We start from the raw sequence: 14,528 nt of genomic DNA, 5'->3' as shown, positions 1-14,528 counted from the left end.
GGCTGCTCAGTCGGGCTGTTTGGGACCGCCGCGGCGTCCCGAACAGCTGATCGGACACCGGGAGGGGCCTTACCTGCCTCCTCGGTGTCCGATCGACGAATGACTGCTCCGTGCCTGAGATCCAGGCAGGAGCAGTCAAGCGCCGATAACACTGATCACAGGCGTGTTAATACACACCAGTGACCAGCATAGGAGATCAGTGTGTGCAGTGTTATAGGTCCCTATGGGATAACAATGATCAGTATAAGAGATTAGTGTGTGCAGTGTTATAGGTCCCTATGGGATAACAATGATCAGTATAAGAGATCAGTGTGTGCAGTGTTATAGGTCCCTATGGGATAACAATGATCAGTGTGTGCAGTGTTATAGGTCCCTATGGGATAACAATGATCAGTGTCCCTATGGGACCTATAACACTGCAAAAAAAGTAAAAAAAAAGTGTTAATAAAGGTCATTTAACCCCTTCCCTAATAAAAGTTTGAATCACCCCCCATTTCCCATAAAAAAAATAAAACAGTGTAAAAAAATAAACATATGTGTATCGCCGCGTGCGTAAATGTCCAAACTATAAAAATATATCATTAATTAAGCCGCACGGTCAATGGCGTACGCGCCAAAAAATTCAAAAGTCCAAAAAAGCGTATTTTGGTAACTTTTTAAAACATTAAAAAATGAATAAAAAGTGATCAAAAAGTCAGATCAAAACAAAAATCATACCAATAAAAACTTCAGATCATGGCGCAAAAAATGAGTCCTCATACCGCCCCGTACGTGGAAAAATAAAAAAGTTATAGGGGTCAGAAGATGACATTTTTAAACGTATACATTTTCCTGCATGTAGTTATGATTTTTTCCAGAAGTACGACAAAATCAAACCTATATAAGTAGGGGATCATTTTAACCGTATGGACCTACAGAATAATGATAAGGTGTAATTTTTACCGAAATATGCACTGCGTAGAAACGGAAGCCCCCAAAAGTTACAAAATGGCGTTTTTTTTTCGATTTTGTCGCACAATGATTTTTTTTTCCGTTTCGCCGTAGATTTTTGGGTAAAATGACTAATGTCACTGCAAAGTAGAATTGGCGATGCAAAAAATAAGCCATAATATGGATTTTTAGGTTGAAAATTGAAAGGGTTATGATTTTTAAAAGGTAAGGAGGAAAAAACGAAAGTGCAAAAACTGAAAAACCCTGAGTCCTTAACCCCTTAAGGACTCAGCCCATTTTGGCCTTAAGGACTCAGACAATTTAATTTTTACGTTTTAATTTTTTCCTCCTCGCCTTCTAAAACTCATAACTCTTTTATATTTTCATCCACAGACTAGTATGAGGGCTTGTTTTTTGCGCGACCAGTTGTCCTTTGTAATGACATCACTCATTATATCATAAAATGTATGGCGCAACCAAAAAACACTATTTTTGTGGGGAAATTAAAACGAAAAACGCAATTTTGATAATTTTGGAAGGTTTCGTTTTCACGCCGTACAATTTATGGTAAAAATGACATGTGTTCTTTATTCTGAGGGTCAATACGATTAAAATGATACCCATTATTATATACTTTTATATTATTGTTGCGCTTAAAAAAAATCACAAACTTTTTAACCAAATTAGTACGTTTATAATCCCTTTATTTTGATGACCCCTAACTTTTTTATTTTTCCGTATAAGCGGCGGTATGGGGGCTCATTTTTTGCGCCATGATCTGTACTTTTTTTTGATACCACATTTGCATATAAAAAACTTTTAATACATTTTTTATAATTTTTTTTTTAATAAAATGTATTAAAAAAGTAGGAATTTTGGACTTTTTATTTTTTTTTTCGTTCACGCCGTTAATCGTACGGGATCATTAACATTTTATTTTAATAGTTCGGACATTTACGCATGCGGCGATACCAAATATGTCTATAAAAAAAAAATGTTACGCTTTTTGGGGGTAAAATAGGAAAAAACGGACGTTTTACTTTTTTATTGGAGGAGGGGATTTTTCACTTTTTTTTTACTTTTACTTTTACATTTTTTTACATTTTTTTTTACACTTGAATAGTCCCCATAGGGGACTATTCATAGCAATACCATGATTGCTAATACTGATCTGTTCTATGTATAGGACATAGAACAGATCAGTATTATCGGTCATCTTCTGTTCTGGTCTGCTCGATCACAGACCAGAGCAGGAGACGCCGGGAGCCGCACGGAGGAAGGTGAGGGGACCTCCGTGCAGCGTTATGAATGATCGGATCCCCGCAGCAGCGCTGCGGGCGATCCGATCATTCATTCAAATCGCGCACTGCCGCAGATGCCGGGATCTGTTTTGATCCCGGCACCTGAGGGGTTAATGGCGGACGCCCGCGATCTCACGGGCGTCGGCCATTGCCGGCGGGTCCCTGGCTGCGATCAGCAGCCGGGATCAGCCGCGCATGACACGGGCATCGCTCCGATGCCCGCGGTTATGCTTAGGACGTAAATGTACGTCCTGGTGCGTTAAGTACCACCGCACCAGGACGTACATTTACGTCCTGCGTCCTTAAGGGGTTAAGGGGTTAAAGACGTACTCTGGTGGAAAATATTTTTTTTTAAAGGAACTGGTGCAGAAAGTTTACTGAACTGGAGCCAGATTTGTAAATTACTTCTATTAAAAAATGCCAATCCTTCCAGTACTTATCAGCTGCTGTATGCTCCACAGGAAGTTGTGTAGTTCCTTTCTGTCTGACCACAGTGCTCTCTGCTGACACCTCCGTCCGTGTCAGAAACTGTCTAGAGCAGCATAGGCTTGCTATGGGGATTTGTTCCTGACATGGACAGAGGTGTCAGCAGAGAGCACTGTGGTCAGACAGAAAATAAATCCAAAAAGAAAAGAACTTAGTATACTGCTGCAAATAAGAACTGGAAGGATTAAGATTTTTTAATAGAAGTAATATAAAAATCTGTTTAACTTTCTGGTACCAGTTGATTCATAAAAAAAAAAATAATAATAATAAAATGTTTTTCACCGGAGTACCCCTTTAATAGCAAATTTTGGCTTCTGCAATATACCCTTCCACCACAAGATGGCAGTAGATATCAGTAACTTGAGTTTTCTCTCTTCTTCAGGCTATGTCACAACAAGCAGACTAAGGTCTATCTCCCAGAACCTCCATTTCCGCACGCAGAGGTAAGATCCCATAATGCACCAGTTGTCTACAGTCCGCCATGCTGAGGTCTGCGCACCAGTGTCAAAAAAAAAAAAAAAAGCCCTGAAATATGTAAATGTTTGCTATGTATACAGCTGAAATCACATACACGGATTCAATAGAGATTGTACACATACTTACCGTATATACTCGAGTATAAGCCGAGTTTTTCAGCACGATTTTTCGTGCTGGAAACGATCCCCCTCAGCTTATACTCGAGTGAACTCTCCGCCTGTCAATACCTTCTCAGTGGTCTTCAACTTGCGGACCTCCAGATGTTGCAAAACTACAACTCCCAGCATGCCCAGACAGCCGATAGCAGGGATGATGACAGGGGGATGATGACAGGCGGTGATGATGAGGTGGGGGGGATGATGACAGGTGGTGATGATGAGGGGGGGGGGGAGATGATGAAGGGGGGGGGGTGTGGGGTGATGACAGGCGGTGATGAAGGGGGGGGTGTGGGGTGATGACAGGCGGTGATGATGAAGGGGGGGTGGGATGATGACAGGCGGGGATGATGAAGGGGGGGTGGGATGATGACAGGCGGGGATGATGAAGGGGGGGTGGGATGATGACAGGTGGGGATGATGAAGGGGGGGGGGGATGAAGAAGGGGGGGTGGGATGATGACAGGCGGTGATGATGAGGTGGGGGGGATGATGACAGGTGCTGATGATGGGGGGGGGATGATGAAGGGGGCGTGTGGGGTGATGACAGGCGGTGATGATGGAGGGGGGGGTGTGGGATGATGACAGGCGGTGATGATGAAGGGGGGTGTGGGATGATGACAGGCGGTGATGATGAAGGGGGGGGGATGATGACAGGCGGGGATGATGAAGGGGGGGTGGGGTGATGACAGGTGGTGATGATGAGGGGGGGGGATGATGACAGGCGGTGATGATGGGGGGGGGGGGATGACGACAGGTGGTGATGATGGGGGGGGGGATGATGACAGGCGGAGATGAGGAAGGGGGGGTGGGGATGATGAAAGGGGGGTGAGATGATGACGGACGGGGATGATGAAGGGGGGTGGGATGATGACGGGCGGGGATGATGAAGGGGGGGGTGGGATGATGACAGGCGGGGATGATGACAGGCGGGGATGATGAAGGGGGGGGTGGGATGATGACAGGCGGGGATGATGAAGGGGGGGGGGGTGGGATGATGACAGGCGGGGATGATGAAGGGGGGTGGGATGATGACGGGCGGGGATGATGAAGGGGGGGGTGGGATGATGACAGGCGGGGATGATGAAGGGGGGGTGGGATGATGAAGGGGGGGATGATGAAGGGGGGGTGGGATGATGAAGGGGGGGTGGGATGATGACAGGCGGGGATGATGAAGGGGGGGTGGGATGATGAAGGGGGGGATGATGAAGGGGGGGTGGGATGATGACAGGCGGGGGATGATGAAGGGGGGGGGGTGGGATGATGACAGGCGGGGGATGATGAAGGGGGGGAGGGTGGGATGATGACAGGCGGGGGATGATGAAGGGGGGGATGATGACAGGCGGGGGATGATGAAGGGGGGGGTGGTATGATGACAGGCGGGGGATGATGACAGGCGGGGGATGATGAAGGGGGGGTGGGATGATGACAGGCGGGGGATGATGAAGGGGGGGAGGGTGGGATGATGACAGGCGGGGGATGATGAAGGGGGGGATGATGACAGGCGGGGGATGATGAAGGGGGGGGGTGGTATGATGACAGGCGGGGGATGATGACAGGCGGGGGATGATGAAGGGGGGGGTGGGATGATGACAGGCGGTGATGGTGAAGGGAGGGGTGTGGGATGATGACAGGGTAATGATGATAAGGGTGTTAATGACGGGGGTCTGGATGATGACAGGGGGGGGGGGATGATGTATTTCCCACCCTAGGCTTATAGTCGAGTCAATAACTTTTCCTGGGTTTTTGGGGTGAAATTAGGGGCTCGGCTTATATTCGAGTATATACGGTATCTGCCATAGAAATGAATGGGAATTGTGTCCTATGTTGTGTGATGCTGCAGAGATCTCTACTATTGTCACCTTTGTGCCCTCATCCCCATTACTAAGCATTCAGGCTGCCGTATTAAGATGTGCAGGTAATGTTCCCCCATAAGGAATAGTGCAGCATGGACTATTATTAGAAAATAATGTAGAGGTTCTTGTGTATGTCTAGTGCTTACCTGTTTTAGCTGATGTGGCAGGCATAGGAGTTTTCAGGAGGGGGTGGAGTCTCATCACTGAAATACACTTAATAAGACCAACCTAATCACCTGACTAAACTGCAGCAACCAGAAGTCTAAACTGATGAGACTTATACGTGGGTTGGGGTCAGTTCAAATTATGGGCAATTTTGATGCATTTTCTTTTAAAGAGAAATTTTACCATGAGAAGAAAGCAATTTGACCAAAAATCACCATTGTTATAAATCCCAATTTATAACTACTATAGATAGTGATCCCATAGAGAGAGCAGCAGTATACAGATAGAGCTGGAGGGGAGGTGTATAACTACTATATATCCTGATTCCATAGAGATAGCAGCAGCAGTGTATAAAGAGAGCTGGAGGGGAGGTGTATAACTACTATATATCCTGATTCCATAGAGATAGCAGCAGCAGTATACAGATAGAGCTGGAGGTAAAGAGTATAACTACTGTATATCCTGATCCCATAGAGATAGCAGCAGCAGTGTATAGAGAGAGCTGGAGGGGAGGTGTATAACTACTATATATCCTGATCACATAGATATAGCAGCAGCAGTATACAGATAGAGCTGGAGGGGATGTGTATAACTACTATATATCCTGATCACATAGAGATAGCAGCAGCAGTATACAGATAGAGCTGGAGGGGATGTGTATAACTACTAGGGGTGTGAATCGCCAAGAATTTGGCGATTCGATTCGAATCGCGATACCAGTGTGGCGATTCGATATATCGCGATATATCGCGATACCGTCTAGGTGACGATACATCGCGATATATCGCCCACCTGGGAGCATTCATAGATCCCAATAGACGCCGCTGTCAGCTTTGACAGCGGCGATCTAGTACTCCGGTGCTCACTTTTCTCATGTTATCCCGTCCGGGCTGCAAAATAAAATAAAACGCACTTTATCTTACCTACCAACGAGCCCGCGGAGCTCCGGTACAGGTGTTCGGTCCCCGGGCTGTATTCTTCTTACTTCCTGTTAGTCCGGCACGTCACATGGAGCTTCAGCCTATCACCAGCCGCAGCGATGTCCCGCCTCCGCTGGTGATAGGCTGAAGCTCCATGTGACGTGCCGGACTAACAGGAAGTAAGAAGAATACAGCCCGGGGACCGAACACCTGTACCGGAGCTCCGCGGGCTCGTTGGCAGGTAAGAAAAGTGCGTTTTATTAAAAATTCCACATCCCTAAAAGAATCGATTCAAAAATATTTTGAATCAATTCTGTATCGGCAAATGAAAAATCGCGATTATCGCGAGAATCGATTTTTTTCTTACATCCCTAATAACTACTGTATATCCTTTTTCCTATGTTTTTCCCTTTATTCCCCAGTTGATCCAGACCAATAAGCTGAAGCATTATCCCAGCATCCACGGCGACTTCAGCAATGACTTCAAGCAGCCGTGCGTCGTGTTCACCGGTCACCCCACCCTGCGCTTCGGAGACGTGGTCCACTTCATGGAGCTGTGGGGGAAGTCCAGTCTGAACACCATCATCTTCACCGGTATGTACGACCAATGGGAGGGACCACAGGGGATTATTCTAGGTGTCGGCCGCCATTTCTTCTAGAGTCCTTGAGTCACATGACGTCTTCCGATTCTGCTGTGTAACCTCTTCTTATCCCTCAGAGCCGGACTTCTCTTACCTGGACGCCCTGGCCCCGTACCAGCCGCTGGCCATGAAATGCGTCTATTGTCCCATTGACACCAGACTCAACTTCATCCAGGTGTCAAAACTTCTCAAGGAGGTCCAGGTGAGGCTCCTGGTTTAACCCCTTCCCCTCAGAGACTTTTGGGGACTGCTGAGCACTATGCCGCTTCATTTCTGCTCCACTGTCCTTGGAAAGCCGAGTGTATGGATCCCCAGAGAACAAAAGGATCAGATGATGTGGGAGGAGAGTTGGGAGGCTCCCATACATATGACTAAGTTGGCTGGTCACACAGGACCTTAAATAAGTACTTCATTACTGTAACTGGGTCATGTGATCACAGTCTAACCCACAAAAATCAGTCCCAGGTCAGCTGACTTTCTGTGACCTACCAGATTACATCATCAGATCTCTCCTGCTAGCTCACAGACCCCTCCCCTCCCGCTCTCTGTATACTGCTGCTTCTATCTCTAATGGGATCAGGAAATATAGTAGTTATTCACCTCCCCTCCAGCTCTATCTGTATACTGCTGCTGCTATCTCTGAGATCAGGAAATATAGTAGTTATTAATTATTAAGAAAATGCATCAAAACTGCACGTAATGTGAACTGATACCAACCCACTTATGAGTCTAATCAGTTCACCTGGGTGACCTCCAGCAGCCTAATTAGATAACCAGGTGCAGTGATCAGACTCCACCCCCTCTCTCTGCAACGCCAGAGGATTCATGGGAAATGTAGGCAGCATTAGGAAATTATTTCAGTGATGAAACGGGAGTCAGTATGTCCGAAAAGCATTTGCCACATCAGCTAAAAAGGGTAAGCACAAGTCATACACAAGAACCTCTACATTATCTAATTTTAGCCTATGTTGAGATATAAAACCTTTCTTGGATCTCTTCTTTAAGTGGGAAGACTGATACATTTTAACAAACTTATCTGGATAAGGCAGAATGTTATTTTTTTTATTTATTTATTTTTTTAACCCCCTAAGGATCACAGTTTTTTTTTTGTTTTTTTTTCATTTTTGCACTTTCGTTTTTTCCTCCTCACCTTCTAAAAATCATAAGCTTTTAATTTTCCACCTACAAACTCATATGAGGGCTTGTTTTCATACAATTAATAGGATACCCTACTTATGTAGGTTTGATTTTGTTTTACCTCTGTTAAAAAATTATAACTTTTATGCATGAAAATTCGTAGGTTTAAAATTTCCTCTTCTGACCCCTATAACTTATTTATTTATTTTTTCATTTACGGGGCGGTAAAGGGCTCATTTTTTGCGCCATGTTCTGAAGCTTTCATCGGTACCATTTTTGTTTTGATGGGACATTTATTTTTTATTTTTTAAGTATACAAAGTGACAAAAAACACGCAATTTTGGACTTTCACCGTACACCATTGCGGTCTAATTAACATTGTATTTTTATAGTTCGGACATTTACGCACGTGGCGATACCACGTTTTATTTTTAATATGTTTTAATATTTTTTTATATGGACTTTGGGAAAAGGGGGGGGGGTGATTTAAACTTTTTAATTTAAAGGGGTTAATGTGTGTTTTTTTACAAAAACTTTTGTTAAACTTTTATTTTTTATAATTACACTTTTAGTTTAATCATTAGATTCCTCATACAGATCAATCTGGTTCCATAGAACCACATTGATCTGAGTGCTCTGTGCTCGATTGATACAGTCTGGTCCTTCCAGGCTTTATCATTCACAGCACAGCAGCCAGCACAGAAGGAGTGGTAAGCCCTCCGGCTACCTCAGCAGTGGGTCGCCCTCTACCCCCATCCACACCCCCCCTCGGCGTGCGATTGAGCTGCGGGGGGGGGGCATCCACCCCACTGGACCACCCCAGGGAGTGTGCGCCATACCACGTCCTTGGTCGTTAACCAGTTAAACAACATTACCATCAGGGTCCTGACTGTATTCTGTCTCCCTGCAGCCCCTGCATGTTGTGTGCCCTGAACAATACACGCAGCCGCCGGCGTCCCAGTCCCACCGCTCCGACCTCATGATCGACAGCCTACCCCCTCCTATGTCCTACCGCCGGGCGGATGTGCTGACCCTCCCCTTCAAGAGGCGCTATGAGAAGATAGAAATCATGCCGGAGGTGAGGTGCATGATGGGTAAGAATACGTTTCCTTATAAGTCTTTACATCCGGATTGATACGTTTTCCCGGGTTTAGCTGGCGGAGTCCCTGGTGCCGATGGAGATTAAACCCGGAGTTTCCCTGGCGACCGTTTCTGCCGTCCTCTATACCAAAGACAACAAACATGTCTTGCAGGTGAGAGCAGTTTCGTTTATTTCGGCAGGAGGGGGCGCTGTGGCCCTCGCTGTTGTAGGGGGCGCTGTTGCTGAAGCTTGTATAAGGAACGCAACTAGGGGAGGGGCAATTACATTAAAGGGGTACTCCGGTGGAAAACAATTTTTTTTAAATTAACTGATGCCAGAAAGTTGAAGTACTTCTATTTAAAAATCATAATCCTTACAGTACTTATCAGCTGCTGTATGCTCCAGAGGAAGTTGTGTAGTTCTTTCCAGTCTGACCACAGTGCTCTCTGCTGACACCTCTGTCCATGTCGGGGACTGTAGGAGCAAATCCCCATAGTAAACCTCTCCTGCTCCGGACAGTTCCTGACATGGACAGAGGTGTCAGCAGAGAGCACTGTGGTCAGACTGGAAAGAACTTCACAACTTCCTTTGGAGCATACAGCAGCTGATAAGTACTGGAAGGATTAAGATTTTTAAATAGAATTAATTTAAAAATCTGTTTAACTTTCTGGCACCAGTTGATTAAAAAATAATAATAATAATAATTGTTTTCCACCGGAGTACCCCTTTAACTACTTGCTTCTATTATGTTATTCCTCCATCTTCTGAAGGACATGTCGTCTTCTTCTACCCTTAGCCTCCACCTAAGCCTGCACCGCCCGCCCAGTCCAGCAAGAAGCGGAAACGGGTGACTGAGGAGACCCCCGACACCCAGCTCTTCAAGCCCCTGCTAAGCGGCTCCATCCCTGTAGAACAGTTCGTGCAAACTCTGGAGAAAGTGAGTGAATTATATTAAATGTATGCAGTGAGCTCCCTCTAGTGGTGGCTGATGGAAACTAGAAGATAAGCAATCAGCACTGGGGATGCCAGATGTAATACTGACAGTGTACCTCCAGCTATTGCAAAACTACAACTCCCAGCAAGCCCGGACAGCCTTCGGCTGTCTGGGCATGCTGGGAGTTGTAGTTTTGCAACAGCTGGAGGTATACTGCTTATTGCTGATCTTCTAGCTGCTATCTGCCACCACCAGGGGGAGCTCCTTGCATACAGCTTCCATTAAACTCCATAATCCATGTTGAATGAGCTCCCCCTAGTGGCACTTGCAGACAGAAACTATTTTACAGATCTAACAGGTCACAGACTGTATCACACATGACAGGCTTAGATACACAGCTCAGCAGACTGTACCACACGTGAGAAGATTGGTTACATATTTCAGAAAAATGAATCCCATTGTTTTGGGCACAAAATTACACACAGTAGTATTAGATACACCGTTTTAGTGTTTCATACACCAGCAGACTGCATTACGGGATAGGCTTAGATACATCCAGGTGAACAGACAGTATTACATTTTGTAAGAGTGCGCTTAGATACACTGCTCAGCAACACAGTATTACACGTCATAGTTTGGGATACATCATTTAGGCTTGGATACATCAGTTTTGTAGTAAGTATCACACTTGACAGACGCCTCAGCAGTCACCCAGGATTGGTGTACAAACACTTGATTTGGATTAGATACGGTCTGCTGAGAGATGGCTAAAAGGTGTATCTAATCCAATTGTTTGTACACCTATCCTGGGTGACTGTCTGTTGAGAGAGGTGTCTGTCAAGTGTGATACTTACTACAAAAGTGATGTATCCAAGCCTAAATGACTTATCCCAAACTATGATGTGTAATACTGTGTTGCTAAGCAGTGTATCTAAGCTCATGTTGTGTGATACTTTGTTAAAAAGCAGTGTATCCTTCTCTGTGCTCACCTGGATATATCTAAGCCTATCATGTGATACAGTCTGAAAGATGTCTAAAAGGTATAACACGTGATAGGCTTAGATACATCCACGTGAGCAGACAGTATTACAACGTTGTAAGATTAGGATACACTGCGTATCACACAACATGAGCTTAGATACACCTCATCAACACAGTATTACACATCATGGGTTTTAGATGCATCATTTAGACTTGGATACATCACTTTGTAGTTGGTATTTCACTTAACAGACACATCTCTAAACAGACAGTATCTAAGCTCATATTGAGCAATACTCTGTTAATGAGCAGTGTATCCTAATCTTACCATGTAAAATACTGTCTGCTCATCTGGATGTATCTAAGCCTATTAAGTGATACAGTCTGCTGAGAGATGGCTAAAAGGTGTATCACTTAATAGGCTTAGATACATCCAGATGAGCAGACAGTATTGTACATGGTAAGATTAGGATACACTGCTCATTAACAGAGTATTGCACAATATGAGCTTAGATACTGTCTGTTTAGAGATGTGTCTGTTAAGTGTGATACCAACTACAAAGTGATGTATCCAGGAGGAGCCCTGCAAAATGACCTCCAGCAGGCCACAAATGTACATGTGTCCACTCAAATGGTCAGAAACAGACTCCATGAGGGGGGTATGAGGGCCCGACGTCCACAGGTGGGGGTTGTGCTTACAGCCCAACACCGTGCAGGACGTTGGGCATTTGCCAGAGAAACCAAGATTGGCAAATTCTCCACTGTGGCCCTGTGCTCTTCACAGATGAAAGCAGGTTCACACTGAGCACATGTGACAGACGTGACAGAGTCTGGAGACGCCGTGGAGAACATTCTGCTGCCTGCAACATCCTCCAGCATGACCGGTTTGGCGGTGGGTCAGTAATGGTGTGGGGTGGCATTTCTTTGCGGGCCGCACAGCCCTCCATGTGCTTGCCAGAGGTAGCCTGACTGCCATTAGGTACCGAGATCCTCAGACCCCGTGTGAGACCATATGCTGGTGCGGTTGGCCCTGGGTTCCTCCTAATACAAGACAATGCTAGACCTCATGTGGCTGGAGTGTGTCAGCAGTTCCTACAAGAGGAAGGCATTGATTCTATGGACTGGCCGCCCGTTCCCCTGAATCCGATTGAGCAGATCAGGGACGTCTCGCTCCATCCACCACAGACTGTCCAGGAGTTGGCGGCTGCTTTAGTCCAGGTCTGGGAGGACATCCCTCAGGAGACCATCCTCCACCTCATCAGGATCATGCCCAGGCGTTGTAGGGAGGTCATACGGGCACGTGGAGGCCACACACACTACTGAGCCTCATTGGGACTTGTATAAGGACATAACATAAAGTTGGATCAGCCTGTAGTGGGGTTTTCCACTGTGATTTTGAGTGTGACTCCATATCCAGACCTCCAGGGGTTAATACATTTCATTTCCATTGATAATTTTTGTGATGATTTTGTTGTCACATTCAACTATGTAAAGAGGAAAGTATTTCCTACGATTAGTTCATTCATTCAGATCTAGGACGTGTTATAAAGGAAACACTTAGATATTTTTTGAGCAGTGTATATTGTACATTTCTCAGCAGGTGTACAAACACTCCATAGGATTAGATACACCTTTTTGGACTTGGATACATCTCCAAGCATACTGTATCACACATGATAGACTTGGATACAGTCAGCTCAGCAGACATTATTACCCATAAAAGGATTAGATACATCGCCTCATCAGCCTAGTATCACATCATAAGATTAGAAACACAGCTCAACAACGCAGCATTGTACACGACAGAGTTAGATACACCATTTAGACTTGGATACCTTTCTCAGCAAATTGTACACCTGCTGAGAGACGAGTATCAAGTCTTATTCTATTTGCTGAGAAATGTATCCAAGCCTAAAAAGGTGTATCTAATCCTATTAAGTGTCTGTACACCTGCTGAGATGTGTATCAAGTGCAATTCTGACACTTGATAGGATTAGATACACCTTTTTAGGCTTGAATACATCTCTAAGCAGACAATGTCACATGTGATACACTTGGATACAGTCACATAATTACTCATAATAGGATTAGATACATCGGCTCAGCAGCCCAGTATCACATCATAACATTAGAATTGCTACTCAACTACAGAGTATTATACACGAGAGTTAGATACACCATTTAGACTTAGATACATTTCTCTGCCAATAGAATCACCCTTGAAAGACATCTCGCAGCAGGTGTTCAAACACTTTATAGGATTAGATACACCTTTTTAGACAGATACATCTCTAATCAAACTGTATCACATGAGATACACTTGGATACAGTCCCATAATTAATCATTATAGGATTAGATACATCAGCTCAGCTACTAAACTACACAGCGGCTCAACTACACAGCATTATACACAATAGAGTTAGATACACCATTTGGACTCGCACTAGAATAGAATCACACTTGAAAGGCTTAGATACATGGTTGTTGGTGTCAGTTCTGTGATCTTGCGGTTGTCTTCCCCTCCCCTAGCACGGTTTCTCAGACGTGAAGATTGAAGACACCCCCAAGGGTCACATGGTGCACTTACAGGAGGCGGACACTCTCATCCAGTTCGAGGAGGACTCCACCCACATCATCTGCGAACACGACGAGCGGCTGAGGGTCCGACTCCGCGACCTGGTCCTCAAATTCCTGCAAAAGTTTTAGATATAATCCGCCATGTGGAGAAGATGCAGTTCTGGTGGTGGCCAGCAGGGGGTGCTGTGTGATTACACTGGAAGCAGCTGGATGGACCAATGTATACCAGTGTTTCTCAACAAGGGTGCCTACAGCTGTTGCAAAACTACTACTCCCAGCATGCCCGGACAGCCAAAGCCTGTCCGGGCATGCTGGGAGTTGTAGTTTTGCAACAGCTGGAGGCACTTTGCTTGGGAAGCAAAGATGCAGCCTATAGATGAAGTGTGAAATATGTCCTCTGTGTACAGCTCATGTAGAATATTTTTAACTTAATTTTTGTTTAAAAAAAAAAAAAAAAAAAGTTTTAATATTTTCTATGGAATATGTGAAGTTCTTCCTACAATAGTTGATAAGAATTTATTATCCAAGAAAATGAAAAAACATGGCTTCTTTCTTCCCAAATTAAAGGGGTATTCCAGGAAAAAACTTTATATATATATATATATATATATATATATATATATATATATACTGGCTCCAGAAAGTTAAACAGATTTGTAAATTACTTCTATTAAAAAATCTTAATCCTTCCAATAATTATCAGCTGCTGAAGTTGAGTTGTTCTTTTCTGTCTGGCAACATTGCTCTCTGCTGACATCTCCGCTTGTCTCGGGAACTGCACAGAGTAGATGAGGTTTGCTATGGGGATTTGCTTCTACTCTGGACAGTTCCCGAGACAGGTGTCATCAGAGAGCACTTAGACAGAAAAGAACAACTCAACTTCAGCA

General features: G+C 44.8%; 1 protein-coding gene across 1 annotated transcript in view; it reads left to right on the top strand.

Moving 5' to 3' along the window:
* INTS9 (integrator complex subunit 9) overlaps positions 1–14,063 on the top strand; it is a 46,431-nt gene extending 32,368 nt beyond the window's left edge. The window contains exons 11-17 of the mRNA XM_056563821.1: positions 3,100–3,160; positions 6,712–6,883; positions 7,008–7,132; positions 8,978–9,145; positions 9,222–9,320; positions 9,945–10,085; positions 13,594–14,063. Coding sequence (XP_056419796.1) covers positions 3,100–3,160; positions 6,712–6,883; positions 7,008–7,132; positions 8,978–9,145; positions 9,222–9,320; positions 9,945–10,085; positions 13,594–13,770 — 943 coding nt within the window. The 3' untranslated portion in view covers positions 13,771–14,063. The remainder of the gene's footprint in view (positions 1–3,099; positions 3,161–6,711; positions 6,884–7,007; positions 7,133–8,977; positions 9,146–9,221; positions 9,321–9,944; positions 10,086–13,593) is intronic.
* The last annotated feature ends 465 nt before the right edge of the window (positions 14,064–14,528 follow it).

This window comes from Hyla sarda, chromosome 3 (genome assembly GCF_029499605.1).
Source record: "Hyla sarda isolate aHylSar1 chromosome 3, aHylSar1.hap1, whole genome shotgun sequence".
Taxonomy (NCBI): domain Eukaryota; kingdom Metazoa; phylum Chordata; class Amphibia; order Anura; family Hylidae; genus Hyla; species Hyla sarda.
This window is presented reverse-complemented; position numbering and strand designations above follow the sequence as displayed.